The sequence below is a fragment of the Ceratotherium simum genome, chromosome 1, assembly GCF_057802395.1.
Source record: "Ceratotherium simum simum isolate JZ-2026a chromosome 1, ASM5780239v1, whole genome shotgun sequence".
In the NCBI taxonomy this organism is placed as follows: Eukaryota; Metazoa; Chordata; class Mammalia; order Perissodactyla; family Rhinocerotidae; genus Ceratotherium; species Ceratotherium simum.
In genome coordinates, this window is record NC_141900.1 from 71399756 (window position 1) to 71419428 (window position 19673).

The following is a 19673-nucleotide window of genomic DNA, read 5'->3' on the forward strand; positions in this document are numbered from 1 at the left end:
ATCCCTTACTTCAAATCACATATTTTTCAGGAGTGCAATGGTATAACTTTGAATTCTAAATTTGACCTTGCGGTTCCTAAGAGGTATTACATATTTACCACACACACACAAAAAAATATCTGTATGTACAAATATACTGCTTTGGATATCTGAGCATTTTCCCATTTTTGTATGTGTGTATATACTTATATGCTGTTTGAGGGATGTATAAATCTTATTTATTGAAATATTATTTGTGCATTCTGTTTTTCAACATGCTGTTGGAAAAATCTCGCAAACATGCAAAATCTGGCTTCAGATATTTGCTTGGGAGAGAACTGTCACAGAAACAGAAATAACTAATGTCTTAGTCAGGCAATGCACTAGTGGGAAGCAAGAAAAGACCATAAAATTTTGTTTACCACCAACTCTACATGGACAGCTAATATTTCTTACTTTACAGCCCCCTGTACCCATATTAATAAAGTGCTACAAGATGACTGCTCTGTAAAAATTGAGGGCCTGTCACTTTAACAGTGGACAAGCAGACTACGTAATCAAAGTCAATACAATTAATAAAGTCTCATCTAAGTCGATCACTTTAGTCATCACACATAAACCGAACGACTTTCTAATCACACTCTTAAGTCCAGAACCTCTCTCTTTTGCTCCAGACTGACTTCCTACTAAACATCACCACGTGAACGTTTGACAGGTAAGGCAGACTCTAGGTGGCCAAACAAAACTCAATCTTACACCATAAATCTGCCCCGCCTACAAAAAAAAACTGCTGAATAGCAGTTTACCCAGTTGTTCAAGCCAGAAACCAGGAAGACATCCTAAACTTCTTTCTTTCCCTAACTCCTCACATCCAATTACCAAGCCATGTTGCTTTCATCTCCTCAATATCTCATATCCAGCCACATTTCACCATACAAGGATTGCTAACCTGGTTCAGGTACGTATCTCTCACCTCATCTACTGCAATAATCTCTCTTTACTCATTTGTATGCCACCCCTCCCTCCTCCACAAGCAACAATACGATTGCTTTAAAATTTAATACTGCTCATATTTCCAACCAAAACGAATTTTTTAAAAAAGAATTTGCTGATAATCTCCATCTTCTACAAAAGAAGTATTCTCATCTGTGCATTAACTGCATCTTCTCTATACACTACACATTTTAGGTAATTTCAATCACAATCCATATTTATTCTGATTTCTTTTGTCACTTAACACTAGATAGCTGGAATATATTTTAGAAATAGCATTATTTATGAAATCATCTTATTTCATGACTGTATAATACTCTGATGTGCTGATAACCAAAAATGATTAAACTATTCCTGTATTGGCATTTATGTTGTTTCACAGACATGGAATTCATAGCAAGTTGTTAGAAGTCACAGCATAGTTATCCATAGCAAGGAACAACTCAGTGCATAAAGCGTTTTGTTGCTATCGGTTTTTTTTTTCATGTAAACTTTGAGAAGTGGGATTACCGATTCAAACTCCTGCTAACACCTGTCATATCAGGCAATACAGCATAGTGGCTAACAGGGCAGGCTCTGGGTAAGACTTCTCGGGTTCCAATCCTAGCGCCAACATTTCCTGTGTGACCTTAGACAAGTTACTTAACCTCTCTATGACTCAGTTTCCTGTGAAATATGAGTGATAATTGAATCTTCTCTCATGGTAGTGTCACGAGGATTAAATGACAATACATGGCAAGCTCCTAGAACTACGCTTGGCATATAGCAAGTGTGCCACAAATGCTATTTTATATACATATATATTATTTTCCAAAAGGATCATGTTAATATTCAGTACAACCAGTAAGGTAATGCATATCAGTTTTACTGCAACTTTGTCACCAAAAGGCATTAACACTTGCTTTGGTGATTCTTATTTACTTAATAGGTATCCAATGATATCTTAGCACACATTTTTTTTTAATGCCAGAGAGTAAAACAGTTGTTCCTTAAGCTAATTTAAATTGCTTAAATGAAAACAGGCTTGGGGAACTTTACTTGTTTATTCCTTAGTATTATATATACTTTGGCCAAAGAAGCTTACCGGCTCAGTTTTTTAAGAAAACAAGTTGCTTTGTTTCTTCTAATAGTGATCAGCAACATGAAAAAAGGTAGAAAAGAATGGTGGGTGGTAATCCTATGATTGTCAATATACCTCATTAGATTCATTATATTTATTCTTCTGTTATAGTGGCCAGAGATCATTGCCAAAGTAAATTATATAGAAGAATCCAAAACTGGTCATTATGCAGTTGATCCCAGTTCTTGTCAAAAGGATCCTAGTAGAAAGACACACATGAACTTAAAGAGACCACTTATACACTGTATGTGATGGCTTTGGATGTTTGTTCCATCTTTAATGAGAAATATTATATATAAAGACAGACTTTGATTTACATTGACGGAAAAAAGTATGATTATTAAATTCTAAGTCAAAATAAACACAAATATCTGACTGTTAAAAAAAAAACAAATAACGTCATGAATGAACTTAAGCAGAAACGCAACAAGGTCTGAGTTCTAGTCCTTCCTATGTCACAAATGTGGTATCTAGAGCAGTGCTTTTCAAACTGTGGGTCAGGACCCATTAATGAGTTGTTAAGTCAAGTTTGTGATGAGCATTTTTTTTTTTTAATGAAAAAGAATAGAACACCACACAGACTACGGGCAAATACTGTTTTACTTATACGTGTGTGGGGTGATGCTGGTGGTGTTTATATATATATTAAGTCAGGAAATTAAATATATTTCCTATTATGGGTGATAGTCAAACAAGATTAAAAGGCACTGATCCAAAGTAAGTTACTTAACCTCTATGAAGTTGTTTCCTCATCTCTTAAATGGACATTATGATTCTAATTCTGAGAGTAGATTCAAATAAAATAATTTCACAACATGTTTTTCAGCTATAAAACACTGTATTATTATGTTACAGTTACAGCATTTTGGCTGAGTTTTCTTAGAGTTTAATGTTTCTCTGCCATATATGCTCACAGCATAAAGTCACTATGCTAGAAACTTGGACATACTATATCAAAGATAATTCTAAAAATGTAGTCTCCTAAAGCGAGCTAGAGGCAGGAAAACCTAAAGGTTCTTGAAATTTTTATAATCTCCTTTGTAGTACCTACCACACAGCCTCTGGGAAAACCCCAAGACTAGAGAGGAAAGGCAGCATTTCTGTGTTACTGTGGGGGCCTCATGAAAGAATCATCGCTTAGGAGAATGACCCAAAGAGGGAAACATGTTTATAGGCTATTCCCACAGGAGGCCAGATCAAGACCATCAGCTGCCATCCCGCTGTCTGCACAGCCCTTCAATGGTACTTTACTTGGAGATATAAATCACTCTTTTTCTTCCCACTTAAAGTTTAGAATCTTGTGTCAGGCTCGAAACGTAAGGCCACAAACAATTCCAGGCAGCACATCATTATTTAGCTATATGTGTTATCTGGACACATGGTATCACAAATAGGAAACATTTTAAGATGCTGCTAGCTAAGAAAATGAAAACTGCTAAGAGGAAAGGTACACTCGCTCATAGCTCTCCACACAAGCTGCCATTAAAGCACTCTTCTGAAGGACAGGACATTCCAAAGATCCTATAGACATAAGAGAAGGTACCTCTTCCCCTAAAATGGACAGGCCTTTAAAAAGAAATGGGATTGGGGCGGGCCCGGTGGTGCAAGCGGTTAAGTGTGCGCACTCCGCTGTGGCGGCCCGGGGGTTGGCCAGTTCGGATCCTGGGCGCGCACCGAGGCATCGCCTGTCAAGCCATGCTGTGGCAGCATTCCATATAAAGTGGAGGAAGATGGGCGTGGATGTTAGCCCAGGGCCAGTCTTCCTCAGCAAAAAGAGGATTGGCAGATGTTAGCTCAGGGCCCATCTTCCTCACAAAAAATTTAAAAAATAAATAAATAAATAAATAGGGCCGGCCCTGTGGCTTAGCGGTCAAGTGTGTGCGCTCCGCTGCTGGTGGCCCGGGTTGGGATCCCCAGCGTGCACCAACGCACCACTTCTCCGGCCATGCTGAGGCCGCATCCCACATACAGCAACTAGAAGGATGTGCAGCTATGACATACAACTATCTACTGGGGCTTTGGGGGGAAATAAATAAATAAATAAAATCTTTAAAAAATAAATAAATAAAAAGGAATGGGATTCCTCCTTGGATGAGTTCCAAAACCACTTCTAGAGAAATGGAGGAGAGGAATATTTGTGAGGACTCAGTGATACCCTAAGACTTCATTTTTAAATGACACTCGTGACCTTCAGATCAGCTTGTTCTGAGGTTTGTTTCTTGTAAGGCTCATGGATTTTTTGCACTGATCAATCCAGCCCATATTCTCCCTCTAAGCTTAAACAGGCTCACACATGTAAAACATCTGGCCGAGGTTGAGAGGTGCAGCTTGCAACTCAGGAAGACTCACCGGCTCACCTGGGAACGCTGTGCATAAATGCCTACCGAACAAAGGAACACAGAAACATATCCGCAATGGGCTTAACTTTCTCTGTGACACTTGAAGGGAGGGGAGGGAGTATGACAGATGAGGGCAAGCAGGAGGCAGACAGAGATCGTGAAGACATCTGTGAGGGGGCGATCAAGAATGCTGCAGTCACTGCCCATGGAGTTCCTACTGGAGAGAGAATCAAACAGATCGAAAAAGTAAGCAACCAATCTCAGTTCTGGCAGCTTGCCAGGTAGCTTTTGCTTACCTCTGATCTTGCTTAAGAGCTATGTGGGATGTGTCACAGCAAAAGTGTCCCTCTCATAATAAACTCTACAAGTGAAGATGTTTTTCTAACCAACGGATGCATTTGTTTGGAAGAGCTCTACAGAATCAGGACCCTGGATATCATTTGATCCAGAGGCTGAGATCCAGAAAGGTTAAGTGATTTACCTAAGGTCACACAGCTGGCAGCAGTGTCTAGACTAGGATCAAGAGCTAGGCAGAATCTCCCAAGATAAAATATGCCTATTATTGTGCCTACTAACATGTTTTAAAGAGACAAAGTTCCCTACCCCTCTGGACTATAGTTTTATCAGTATACCTTTCTAATTCCCTAGAATCAGAACACTTAGGTATACGACTAAGTATGTAATGGTTTAAGACCATTCACCAATTAAATGAAGAAGACAGTGCCCACACATCAAGTTTGAAAAGGAATTTCTATCTCTGATATACCTTACTATAGGTATGAAATTTAAGTAATTTTACCCATGTTTATAGTATGTGGCTTGAAACTGAAACAAAAAGATGTAAAGACATAATTATCTCATACATAATTGATAGTAGATAAGAAGTATCATTGTAGAAATATACAATTTGTACTGAAACTTCAGGTATTCCAAAGTTACAAAGACCGATTTATTTCAAAGAATGAGGAAACCAAACTACTACTATATCTGATATCAGCCAAACATTTGGGCCCATAAAGTATCTTTTCTGTAGTATTTACAAAAACTCGATGAGAAAAGCACACACACTAACCAAGGTTAAAAAAAAATAACAACTTGCAGCATAGGTAGCTACAAATAGTGCTCTCCATGGTGAGAAATAAAGTCCATATAATTTTCACAACACACACACACCTAACAGATGGATTCTAAAAAACAGCTAAGCATTCCATAAGCCAAATGCTCAAAAAGTAATAAAAGATGATTAACATTCCTGTGTACGTGATATTGTATAAATGAGTACAACACACCCCTCTGTGCTCCCCCCTTTCATCTCACTCAACCTCCTTTTTCCAAACATGTGCTCACCCTTCCACCTCCCTCTACTCTGCAACCAAATCACAACCACCCAAAAGCGAGGTGTCTGCTGCAGCCCAAAACACTTGACTGATAATATCCGGTTTGCCATTCCAGGAAATCCCAGAGTGGGTTTTAACCCTCTGCCCACAGCTTGTAAAGAAAGGCGAGAGAAGAACTAATCGATACTAGCACCCCAACTGTGACCTGGCACATAAAGAAATCAAAAAAATAAATCCCATTCCATAATCTGTATAATTTAACACTTGGAAGAAAACAACATCTGGGATTGACTCCAAGCGGGACACTGTTCCTGGATGGGTCTGGGCTTCCTGCATTGTTAAATCCGGTGACAAGGGGACCCTCTGGTTCCTCACTGGTTCGGCAAAGGCAATGTCTTTGCCTAACAAGGGTTAATCTACCCCCAAAAAGGGGAGAGTGAGGAGAGGAAAATAACAACCACCAACATCTACTCCTTAACAGTAGAGTGCCTAGCAAAGGTTCCCCTTACACTTTGAAGAGAAGGAAGGCTGGAAACCCTTCTCAAAGGTGGGTCCAGAACAAACTATTGTCTTGCTAATCAGTCACAATCTAGAATGGAAGCTAATGTAAAATATGGGAAGGACTTCGTTTACTCAATCATACAGTCCTTTCAGTGAACTCCAAAGTCCTATCCCTAGAACAAGTTGGAAAATAAAAAAATCCTCTTGACTATGACTCCCTGGAAAGGCTTTCTACATTTTTTAAATTACAGGGAAATGAATTTAGAACATAAGCAGATACCTACATATCGTCTAAATCACTAGATCTGTACCCAATTTTTTTTTAAAAAGCAGCAAATCGGGAGGACAGGACATTATAGAAAATAAAGACTTAGTAAAATCCATAATGCTTTCTCTCTGTTAAATCTTCTGAGAGGTTATAATTACATTTGGCCGCTGCAGGCTTGTCAGAGAGCCTGGCTTCTTAATACACAACCCTAAAAGGAGTAACTGTCAAGGGGCGACCCAGCTGAAATCAAACAACAAAAACGGGAACTGTAATCGGCCTGAAATGGGAGGAGGAAAAGGAAGGGAGACTCCTGTATTCATCAGTCAACATTAATGTCCTTTGTTGTTCACCTTTGCACAGAACAGCGAGCGCTACCCTGTGCCTCTTCCTCCGAACGCCAGTATCAGGGTAGTCCTTTCCTAAAAACTGTCTCCTTGCCTCGAAGACCCAGGCTTTCCAATCCCCCTCCCCATTACCACTCCACAGCCGTCCGCCACCGCCACCCCCACCACGCTCACCCTGGGCAGAGAAGGTGGCCAGAAGTAAAAACATTGCTGAAATACCCGTTCCCCTCCAAAGAGCAAAGCGGCGCAGATGTTGAAATTTACCAACCGCCCCCCCCCCATCCCCGGTCCCTCAACACACACACCCCATAAACCCGGGATCGGAGGGAGAAGGGAGGCTCGGGCCGGGCTCCGTCTGTCAAAGCGGCTCTTTTGAGGGCTGTGCCACATTCCGCACTCCGGGAATGTTGATGGGAGCCAGAGAAAAGGTTTTGCGCCTCCCTTCTGTTTTGGGGGTGTTCCCCCTGCGCGGTTGTTGTTGTCTCCCTCTCCACCCTCGGAAATCGTTGCAGTCCATTGCCGTCACCCCGCCGCTTTGGAGAAGAAGGACGAAGGAGCAGAGGAACGCCGTTCGCCCTCCTCTCCCAACTTGACACACACACGCCCCGTCGCCGCTCCAAACTCCGCAGGCAGAGCCCCGAGCGGGCGGGCTGGCGGCGCGCTTCCCCCAGACGTCCCGGCACTCCGGGAGCCGGTGCGGGGAGCGCCCATCCGGCCGTGAGGGGCGACACCCCGGCGCGCGCCCCTCTGCTCGGAGCTGGCTCGGGAAAGCCCGAACCCGCAGCGCGATGCCAGGATTAGGCATTTACAGCCCGGCGGAGGGAGAGGGACGCGGGGGCAAGGACGCGAAATGCGCACCCGCTCCGGCCAGAGCGGAATAAAAGTTCGCCCCGCGGAGACTCACCCACGCCGTATTTCTCGTGCTCCGTAGGTATCCACATGGCTAAAGCGGGCTCCCGGGTCTCCGGGCTTTGTAATCCCCGCGCCCCTTCTCCGGCTCACAACAATGCACACTCCCGAGGAGCGGCTGCAGCGCTGGAGCCCGGCGGCTCCGCGCGGGCTGCGCACTCTGGGCAGGGTCTGCACTGGAGGCTCCCGAGCCCGGCGTTGACACTGCGCGGCCAAGGCTGCGCCGCCCGCCGCTTTCCAGGCGGCAGCTGCTCACAGTCCTCCGACGCGCTCCCGGGGACCCGGCGGCGCAGTCATTGTTCTGATTCACTGAACTAAGCGAACGCGCCGGGGCACTCTCGGGCGCTCCCCCGCCCGCCAGCGCCTCCTCCAGCCCTCCCTGCCCAGCGCCCCCGCGGCACGCTGGGAATTGTAGTTCTGGGCCTCTCCATCCAGGAAGGGGGCGTGGCAGTAGCTGTTGGGGGCGGGGATTAGGTTCCTCTCGCCACGTCCTATTGGCCCAAAGCGTGACGGCGCGACGTGGGCGTGGAGGAACCGCTGCGTTTATGGGGAGTTCTCCTCCAGTCGCGTTTCCATTGGTTCCGGACCGGACCCACCCCGCCCCGCGTCCCTCCCTTGTCTTTTCGCCCGCGTAATGGCTGCTGCCGAGACCCAGGGGGCTGCTACCCGAGGGGAGGAGGACAGTGATGGCAGCCGTAGCGGAGCCGGGGATGTCAGTTATGAGGGTGAGTACGGTGCCCCTGAGGTGCAGGTGGTTTGTCTTCCTTTCTCTAGGACGAGAAGTGCAACTGACCGCTGGGCGGACCCCGAGAGCCTTCCAGCTGTGAGGCCACCTGGGCGCAAGGGGGCCGCAGGCGGGGACCCTGGGACGAGGTGAGGTCGGAGGCGGCTACTTGGGGGCGCTGTCAGGGAAAAGAAGAGAATATGGGTTGGAATGACCTTCCCCGCAGCCAGGGAAGTTCCTTGGGCGTTTGTGTTCCGTTTGGAGCTCTCAGCTTCGCGCTTGCTCTCGAGTGGGTGTGGGTCAAGTCAGGTTCGTGCACGTGTGATTATAACTCTGGGATTAGCAGCTCTTTTTCCTCGAAATGCCCTTCCCTCGCCTCGGTTTGCTTGGTTTGGCCTCGGGAGATATGTTTTATTTGGGTTCGGGCGGATTTCCAGTTGCAGACTGGTCACTGCTCTGCACTCTACAGATTTGTTCAGTTGCTGGCGAGAGCGGCCTCTGAAGGGCAAGTGTGCGCGTGCCTCTCACAGCCTCCTCTGTCGCTTGTTGACTGCCCCGGGCGTTCTCCAGGATTGAACGTGGAGCCTGGGAAGTCTTCCCAGGCCGGGGCCTTATGGCAAGAGGAAAGGAAGTGTTTTGCACTTGTGGCTTCAGAGAAAAATTTGAAGGGGGTTATGAAAATCATCACAGTTACTTTGGCTCTACTTGACTTTCGAGTTGTCGTCTGATCCACTGTAGAGATCAAAAACCAAACTTTGAAAGCTGCAGGAAGGTTGTCTTTAGGATTCCTAGCCCCCTTCTCTTACCTTTGTCTATCCCCCGCCTTTTTTTTTTTTTTTTTTTTTTTTTGCTTTGATATGTCATTTAGCACGGCAAGTTGTCTTTTTCTGATGGGCATGGTTTGGGGCTTAAATTTGGTTCTTAGTCCTTCTTGAGGTTTTTTGTTTTGTTTTTTTGGTTTCTTTGTTTCCGCTTTCTTGGTTAAATGGACATTTAGTCTTAAATTTTCATCTCAGCAGCACAGAGATGAAGTGTAATTTCTTCCCACTTCCCATCAATGGAATGCCCTAGCCCTGAAATTATTTCAATACCTCTACCAAAGAAATCTTTGGTAGGCTCCTGAGTTAAATCTTGAGTTATACCCACACTCTAGACAGTTCATTATTGGGTTGGCCGTATAGTCAGCTCTTACATGATGGTAACAGACTACAGTATTAAGGTTTTCCAGATTCTCAGAGTTCCAGAGGGCTGAGTTTAAAAATTTAGAGATGGAATCTTTGGTGAATTTATCTCACACATTAACTCATAAAAAAGAAAATTGGGTATGCCTTTCAAAAACATTGTAAAACATTTTAAAATCTTTAGTTATTTTAAAATTATAAAAGTTTTCATTATAAACATTTCGAACTGGTCAGAGGTGTGTAAGGTAAAAAAATGAAAATTCCTTCACCACACAGTCCTACTCCGCAAGTAACAAGCGGTAAGGGTTTGGTGGGTGCTCTTTCTGACATTCCTGTATGACACACATCTGTATGGTTTTGATTTCTTAAAAAGAAAACAAAAAGGGATTATTCTATGTATGCTCAAAGATCTGCGACCTTTTTTCTCCCAGTGATGTGTTGTAGACACTCTTCCATGTCAATACATTTGTTGCTTCCTTGCTTTTAAGGACTGCACCCACTGTATTCCATAATATGAACGTGCCATACTTTAGCCATTCCCCTATTAATGACCATATAGTGTGGCTTTAGTTTTTCAGTTGTGTTGTAGTGAACAGCTTTGTATACAAATCCTTGACCACTGGGTGTGTATTTCTTGAGGAATTGCTGGGCCAAAGGTTACATATGTTTAAAACTTTAATAGATGTCAGATTTTCCCCTTGAAAGGTATCAGTATACATTCCCACTGGTATCATATGAGTGTCCTTTTCCCCATATCTTCACCAACTGTGAGGAAATTATTACTCCGGGACCAATGTTTAAATGATTATTGAATTGAATTGAGTAACTGATAGAAAGCTTAATTGTAGGTTCTAATTTGTTTTCATCAAAAGTACTGAGCAGCAGTGAATTTGCAGTATCTGTAACATAAAAACATTCCTCACCCTGGCTCAGACCTGCCCAGTATTCTCACTAATTTGTAGCATTTTTGGAAGAGCTTACTGGTTGATGTTTATGTCATTCTTATAAGGTAAAGTTATCATTAAAAATCCCCTTAATAACCTGTGTATCATTCTGAAACTTTATCCAATTTTTTTCAAAGCCTGCAAAGTGATACAAATTTTGGGTGAAGACAGTATTAAAAGTATACTCAGGGCCGGCCCTGTGGCTTGGTGGTTAAGTGCGCGCGCTGCGATGCTGGTGGCCCGGGTTCGGATCCCGTGTGCGCATCGAGGCACCACTTCTCCGTTCATCCTGAGGCCGAGTCCCGCATACAGCAACTAGAAGGATGTGCAGCTACGATATACAACTATCCACTGGGGCTTTGGGGGGGAAAAATAAAAAAAAAAAAAAAAAAAAAAAAAGTATACTCATATTTTTTGTTAAGCAGTCACTTAGGTTATCAAGTATGTCTTTCCCTGTAAAATCCTTAATTTCTTGAAAACTGCCTGTTTTAAGAGGTTTCCCTCTAGCTCTAATTAAAGTGGCAATCTGTGTGTTTAATATCCTGGGACAGAAGGGGCTAGGGAGTCTTGTTATGGAAATGCTTGCAGTTCTGTAAGATCTCTGCTAGAGTGAGTCACTGGGTGGTATGCGGGCAGGTACAGCACCTTCTCTGGGACCCGTGTTTACAGATTTCCTGAGGTGCCATCCCTCTCCAGGAAAGTTCCTGATCTTGCACAACACTGCTTTCTGTACATTTGAGCACTGACTAGGATTTCATGTTGTCCCCTAAAATTAAGAACAGGTAGTAAATAGACTCAACATTTCTCACACTTGAGGATGTGTTATTGGTATTTTTTCTTTTGCTGTTTTTCATTAGAAGGCAGTAAGATAGCACATCTATAGTTATTATTTGGCAATACTGGTAGGAAATTTTTGTGACTGAGGTGATTTCTTCTGACAGAGTTAACCTGTGCCTCCATGCTATAATATTCTGACAGAGTCAACTTTTTTCCTTGCAAATGCATGCCTAGTAGATGATGATCTTGGTAATGCTATTTTGGATTTATAATGCTTTTCCTCAGGAGACCTTATTAACTCATTTGTGATGTCTCTAGAAGAAATGGGGGTAGCAGGTGGTGTCAGCTCCTCATTCTTGTATTTCCTATTTCAATAAATGGCATCAAACTTTAGCTGGAAACCTAGGAATCCTTGATTCCTATGTTGCCTGCAGGTCCTGAAGCTGATGGGTTATCATGGCTTATTTTTCTGTGCCTGAAGTAATCTTCTGAATCTGTTCTTTCTCTTCTTCTCATTAGCCACTATTCTGTTTCTAACCCTCACCATTTCTGCTGAATTGCCTGTGTCCCCCACCCTCCAAACTGCCCTCTTGGGGACCAAAACCTTGTCCTGTATGTTTTTGTCTGCCTGAGTCTGTTCTTGGCACATTGCCAGTGTTTAATAACTGACCAGAACTGAATTCTAGCCTGGATGATTGCAAAAGCTTCCTAATGACACTGACTCTTGATTTTCCCCCCTTTAATCCACATTCTAAAATGCAAATGTATTCATGGGTCTTCATTTCAAAACTTCAGTGTAACTCTAATGCATGTATAGTTAGATCCAAATTCTGCATGTGACATTTAAGGTTCTAACTTACTTTCCCAGCCTCATCTTCAGTCACTCTGCTTCCCTTCCCGAATCTCCATTATCACACTTACATTATCAGACTCGAGTGATTTGTTGGCAGCTTTGTCTACCCCAGTAGACTGTGAACTTCTTGAGGGCAAGAGTTGTCTTATTTCACTTTCATACATCCAGTGCTTATCAGAGCTGTGTGTAGTAAACACCCTGTAACAGTTTAATGGTTAGAATCTGTTTGAAATTTATTCAAAGTACTTAGAATGGCAGCTGTTTTAAGCAGAGGAATTGAAATAGAATAAAAAACTGAGGGCCGGCCCCGTGGCTCAGCGGTTAAGTGCGCGTGCTCCGCTGCTGGCGGCCTGGGTTCGGATCCCAGGCGCACACGGACGCACCGCTTCTCCGGCCATGCTGAGGCCGCGTCCCACATACAGCAACTAGAAGGATGTGCAGCTATGACATACAACAATCTGCTGGGGCTTTGGGGGGAAAAATAAATAAATAAATAAAATCTAAAAAAAAAAAAAAAGAATAAAAAACTGAGTAGGTATTTTATGCTTGTGAAAGTTATGCATACCAATTGGAAAATACAGAGTATCATCATCATAGCACTTCAGCATAGTTTTTCAGTCTTTTATTAAAGTTTTAGAGCTGTTTAGATAATGATTAAATTTTTAAAAGAATACTTCAGATCTGTCCTTTATAACCTTGAACTCATAACTGAATAAACTGCTACATAGACCTTGAAATCTGTCTTCCATCATCTGTATGGCTGTCATCCAGTTTTCCACAGGTTATCATCTTATTTGCAGCATTAGTGTTTAAGTCTAGTCTCATATATTTGACATAAATAGTGGAAAGAGGACTAGACTCTATCTTGGAAAAACTGTATTTAAATTTCAATTCTAACATTTAGTAGTTGTGTAACAGGCTTATTGCACATGCTGCTACATTTATGAAAATATAGATGTAATACCTACTTTGCAGAGTTATTACGATTATTTTATTGAATTATATACTTATGAGAGCCCAGCATATTTCCTTTTATAAAGTTGGACCTCAGTAAAAATTGTTGCTTTCAATATAAATATATGCCTAATTGAACTCTAAAACTGCCTGCTCTCTGATTCTGTAGTATTCACTTAAGAAGCAATCTAAATTGTAGTGTAACCCCAGGGGAAGCTTAGGAATGTGTTGGTGATAACTGCTTAGGCTGCCCGTGTATTCCTGGAATTTGGGGGTTGTCAGAGTGTCTGTTGGTGCTCTGTACTAGTATTGCAACTATGTGCTCTGAAAGCCTTTTACATTATCTTCTATACCTTTCCTCACCCCTACCCAGTGCTGCCCCCTCAAATCCAGTTCCCAGCTCCCCACACATACACCCACACTCAGAGTCAGCAGGAAGCTCAGATGATCTTGCATATTGGGATGACCTTGCAAGGTACAGGCCAAAGGATATCATGGAAGGAAAAAAATTATTGAAACCAAGTCTTGTGGGTTTGGTGTGAGGTTCTGAAGGGGACTACTCTGGAACATCATTTTATTTTCGTATGAAAAATACACAGGACTTCACTTATAGGATATTAGGAGGGGATATTATAATGGTGATGCTGGTGGTAGCTAACATTTGTTGAGCAGTAAAAGGTGCCAAGTACTGTTTCAAACGCTTTTACAAGTCTTATTTCGTTTCATCCTCACAACATCCCTGAGGTAGATGCTCATACTATCCCCGTTTTATTTACAAATGATGAAACTGATGCAAAGAGTAGCTTGCACAAGGTCACACAGTAACTGAAGAGGAACTTTTATCCTATTTACTGTTATAATGATGTCTCATAGTGTCTAAATTCCGTTAGATGAGGTCTGAAACAGACTTTCCTTAAACATAAATATGTTCAAAAGCTAATGTTAACGTAGAAAGGAAATATGGTATAGAGAAAAGAGAGTATGTGTACATTTTGAGGTCCGGCCAACTTAGGATCAAATCCTGATCACTTACCAGCCACAGCAAGTTAATCAACCTCTGAACTTCAATTTCTCTTCCGTAAAGTGGGTAATAATCATGTCTCTCTTGCTGGAATGTTGAAATGATGAGTGAGATGATAGGTATAGTAGCCTGGTCTTCAATAAATGGTAACTGTTATTTCAGTCGTAGATATAGGGACATCTTTGTCACGTGTGCCAGAGGTGATACAGGTGATGATTTTGAGTGCTACAACTTAAATGTGTCTTTGTCCCTTCACGACCAGGTTTCTGTTGAGGAATTTGTTAGGTACTTATAGTATCAGACACTGAATTTACATATACTTGCTATGTTGACATAGACCTTCCATTCGTGCAAAAGAATAGCGCCGCACTGCACCACACAGTCATACATTTCCCATTTTGTAAAACTGAAGATGATGTTAAGATTCATATAATAAAAATTATGCTTTCTTCTAAACATAAATCCATGGGTATATAGAAAAAAGCAGTGTACATAAACTGCCATCTCCAGCGGTTGACTCTTTAAATGCTTCTATTAGCTGTTCTTGGAGAACTTTGCCACAGAATTAGGGTTCAGTTTGGCTATGATTTACTTAATAAACTCATCAGAGTCTGAATGGATTGGCATTTCACTGACAGTAACTTAAAGAATTGCCATCTCTTGCTAAAACAATACTGACCTTATTGACCCAAAGGTGAGCAGGGCAGCTTTTTCCAGAAGTGGTGATACATTTGACTGATCTTCTGCCTCTCTCTACATCTCAGCCAATACTCTTTGTTACCAGTGGCATTTATTTGTAAGGTAGCCAACTGGAGTTGGGTGCTATATTTAGGTCTAGGAACCACATAAGATTTTCTAGAATTAAACAAGACTTAACCCTTTGCTTCATTCTTGCAGGGATCAACAATTGAGAAGTGGTAGAATATTTTAAGTGATATAAGCTAACTTGGGATACTATTAGGCTTTCTCCATGTGTAGTATTTTAAATTAATCAATACATTGAGTAAGAATGTATGGAAGGAAAAACTGGATTAGGAGTCAGGAAACCTGGATTCTGATCCTGAATTTGCTGCTTTGTAGCATTGTGAACTTGGAAAAAATCAATTAACGTCTCTGAGCCTCAACTTCATCATAAAAATGCTGCAGTTAATTACCTTGTCGGTATTATTGGGAGGTTGAGTGAGGCAGTATATGTGAAAGCATTCTGTAAACCTTGACACACTATGAAAATATAGGGATGAATGATGTTGACGATAAAGGTTTATTACAAGAGGCAGTGGGGGGTCTTTGGAATTGGATACACTGGATTTAAACGTAGCTATCAGTTAAAACCTGTGTGACCTTGAGCAAGTCATATGACCCACTGCTGCTACAAAAGTCTGGCTATGACTTTAAAATGATTACAGGCTCCCCAACTACACCTCTGCCCACAGTCTTTGAGAATAACTGCTCATCCACATTCTCAGCAACCAGTGCTTGGTAAACATTTATGCTATGTGACAATCTGATTCATTAAAGAAACTATAATTCATTTGTAAAAAAAAAAAAGATTACAGACTAATCAACGTGAAAGTTTGAATCAAGACATATCCCTGATTTTATAATATGTAAACCCTGTCACATATACTTTTGGATCACCTCATCTTCTGAGACAGTGCCATGTTGTGATGGCATTTGGTGTTGGTTGAACGGTGACTGTAGATTGGCTCCATGCTGGGTGCTATGTGGGGCACAAATGAAGAACCCCTGGCCTTATCCAGGGGGACATTTCAATGTAGTTGATCGGGCTTAGCATTCATATTTTACCAGAGCTAGTTGGAGAGTCCTTTCTGTTTCCGTATCACACTGTGGGAAGAAGTGGATACATTTGAATCTGTAATTTGTATGCATTGACTGGGTTGCCGAGCATAGTAAAGCTTTTAAATGTGTTTCTTTTTAAAAGAAAGGAAATGCATGGTCCTTCTCCTGGTTTCCCTAACACTGCCCTCATTTCGTGTTTTTTCTTGACAAAGATAAACCCTCCCCCAAGTAATTACAAGGCCCTGCCTTAAAAAAATTTTTTTAGTGTGTTTATCCAAAAACTTGGAGAGATTTGTGTTTTAAAAGAAAGACCTCAGAATTGTAGTTGTGGTTATTTATTTAACACAGTCTTCTGTTATGTAACAAGCTGCTATTCACCAGTAATAGCCAATTAGAAAAGAAAATATCTTGTACTGCTAATGGTAATTACCATTATAAAGCAATTAATAGCAGGAAGTGTTGCTGAACAGTAACATAACGTCAATCAAGCTATCTTTGCTAAAGCACCATACAACTAATTTCCACAAATGGAGGAGGGGAGGGAAAGGAAAGGAAGGTGAAAGAGAGCTTGAAAGCCTATTAGAATTTTTTACAAACCAGTTGATGAATGACTCTTGAAAGCTTTGTAAATATGCACCCACATGAAGGAAAGTAATGCTAATAATCAACTGGGACCTTGAGTTATTTTTCCAGCAGCAGTGATCATAGAAAGTATTGTTTAGGGGAAAGCTCAATGAACAAGGAGTCAGAAGACCTGGGTTTTAATCCCACTTCTGCTTTTGACTGACTCTCTGATGTTAGAGAAATTATTTGCACTCATGGTTAAGACTTCCTAATTTGTAAATGAGAGAATTTGCTTATATTAGCATCCTTTCTGCTGCATCTTCCAAATATCAATAAAAGAGAAGGTAGGTTTACAGCTAGGGAGCCCACATTATACATATCCCAGAATCTGTGTAAAAAGAAAAAAATGTATCTGGGTAGGCCCTTAAGAATTAGTTGCACATGTGCGTGACATTAATCAAGTGTATCAAGTTAGAAAATTGGTGGAGAACCACTGCAATAGATGACTTCTAGGGTCTCTTAATCCAAGAGAGTAGGGATAGAGGTTAGGATGCATCCCATCTTGCCCCATCCCCTCTTCTTTCCATTTTTTAATAAACAGTGCGAATTTGAAAGAGCTATTGATAGAACTAGACTTAGTTCATTCAAAAAATTTTATTCAGCATCTGCTATGTGCAAGCTTCTGTCTCCTAGATGCTAGTGAAAACAGGATGGTTCTTGCCATCAAGGATCTTATGGCCGAATAGGGAAGATATAAGAAGTACACAAATAACTATATTACAAGGTAGAAAGTGTTGAGGACCATCAGAGTGATCAAGATTGAGTTGAGCGAGAAAGAGCTTATGTGTACCCCTGAAACTAATATAATGCTGTCTGATGATCATACCTCAACAAAACAAATAAATAAATACCATCTAGTTTAAAAAAAGAGAAAGAGACTTGTCTGGCAAGTGAGTCATGATTTAACAATAACCATAGTAAAAGGGGAAAAAATTAGAGCACTAAATTAAATAAAAAGCTAGCAAAATTTGAAAAAAAAGAAGAAAGAAAGCTTATGCCCAGCAGGTGGTACTGAGTCTTGAAGCTGAATAAGATTTGGACATGCAGAAATAAGGAAAAGCCTTAAAGGCCTAGGCAAAGGGAGGAAGCAGTAGAAAAACTGAGCATATACAGCAAATAACAAAGCAATTCATTTTGCCTGGAGAAAATGGTAGGTAAATAGGAGCAGTGGAAAAGAAGTTTGGAAACGTAAATTGAAGCTAGATCATATAGTCTCAGATGTTAAACCCTGACTCTACAGATTGTGGGGCTTGAAGGTTTGAGGGAAGAAAATGACAAGATCATAGTTTAATCAGGTAACAGTTGTCAGCTTACAAAACCAGAAACCAGTTTAAGAGGGTACTCATTTATTTGGGATCAAAGAATTGCAATTTGGGGAGCATAGATTCAGGTAGAAACCCAAATAGTGTCCCAATTACAGGAGAAGGGCTCAGGGTTTTTCTGGGGAAAAGGGAGGAAGATGAGGTGAGTTGTATTAAAGAAGAGTTCATTGGTGCTGGATGAGGTAAGGCTAGGTTTATACTTCATTGATTGGTTAGCTCTTTGGTCTTCAGCAAAGTCCAGTTTCATCAGTCCTTACAAATAAGATATTGTGTCCTTACTGATTTCTTGGAATGTTGGTGATTTAGTCCAGTTTGGAAGATAAAGAAAACAAGACATGCAAGGCAATTCCTCTGAAATAGCTGCCCTAGCTCTGTTTTGATATGGCTCCACACATGTCTTCTTTCACACAATGTACTGATTTGCCAAAGCAAGAGATAGTGAAGACCTGCGCTAGACTTTAATCATATGCGCTTGTTAATGAAGTCAGGTGACAGCTCAGTCCTGTAAAGAAATTCCTGAGATTAGAAAAATATGCTGGGACAGAGCAGGTTGTATATGAAGATTCTATCTTTGATAGATTGGGGTCTGCTTGGGCTCTGACATGAGGAAAGCCCAACTGACTGCAGGCAGAAAACACCATAAAGATAAGACAGGCATCAGAGTACAGACAGGTGGAGAGTTCTGGTCGTAGAGAGTGTTAAAGAAAACCAGAGCTGGGCAGTAGTTAAAGCAGTAAAAACAGATTTTATTCAGGAACTAGTGCAATAGAGGGGAAGAGACCTCAGTGTAGAACTAGATTCAGTTCCATATACAACAAGGAAAGGTGAGGATTTTTAACCAAAGAGCATTATCGAAGCGGTGGAGGTGGGGGAGATTGGGTGATAGAAAATTACTAAGGAAACATCAGGGGGCTTCTGCCTAAACAGACTTGACAAGATTCTTGCTGAAGTCAGGCCAGGGTGATGAGATATCACCTGGAGGGTGGTAGAGGATGAGAAATCCCATCAGATATGGAAGGTGGGGATTTTCTCTAAACTGACTTAGCACAATTCTTGCTAAAACTGGGCTATGCAGTTTTCTGCAAGGCCTAGTGGAGAAAAGGGTTCAAAGGAGCCTGACTAAAGTTTAGTCTAGGAGAGCATCTTTGTCAGTAGCAGAAACACAACCACAAGTAAACTGGATTTTAGGGACAGGACTCAAGTCATTAAAGCCTTAGAGAAACATGTTTAGAGGAACATGGATTCAGGATGAGGCATCAAGTCAGACAGCTTATGGAATCAGGGCAGCAGATTGAGGACACAATTACTAGAAAAGGAATACAAGTCGAGGCTTGGTTCTAAGAAATTAGTCACATGCCCAGTGACTAGCATCTTAGACCCAGGTGGAGATGAGGCCAAGAAGACTGGGTTGATGCAGAATCACTGGCTTGAGGCGGTCCCCTGCTGGAGCAGAGCCAAACCACCAGTGAGCTTAGAGACCTCTGCCATGCTGATTGGTGGTATTGGCAGGGTCTTAGCTCCAGGCAACTCATTACAGTTACCCATATGGCTGCTGAACTCCTAACCCTGAGCTCATTAATCCTGAATAATCAGCCAGTTGTAATGTAATTCTCAAGTATAAGGTGATAACACCCTTTCTTTTTCATGACTCCTAGACTATGTGGAATTTGATTCCGCAGAGAA

The 19673-nt window shown here is 41.8% G+C and overlaps 2 protein-coding genes across 2 annotated transcripts in view; one reads left to right on the forward strand and one right to left on the reverse strand.

Annotated features, from left to right (window-relative positions):
- Positions 1-8105, reverse strand: part of DOCK4 (dedicator of cytokinesis 4) — a 447327-nt gene extending 439222 nt beyond the window's left edge. The window contains exon 1 of the mRNA XM_087429682.1: positions 7786-8105. Coding sequence (XP_087285808.1) covers positions 7786-7822 — 37 coding nt within the window. The 5' untranslated portion in view covers positions 7823-8105. The remainder of the gene's footprint in view (positions 1-7785) is intronic.
- Positions 8106-8398: 293 nt separating this feature from the next.
- ZNF277 (zinc finger protein 277) overlaps positions 8399-19673 on the forward strand; it is a 120518-nt gene continuing 109243 nt past the window's right edge. Inside the window, exon 1 of the mRNA XM_004418812.2 lies at positions 8399-8515. Within this exon, the coding sequence (XP_004418869.1) occupies positions 8425-8515 (91 nt within the window). The 5' untranslated portion in view covers positions 8399-8424. The remainder of the gene's footprint in view (positions 8516-19673) is intronic.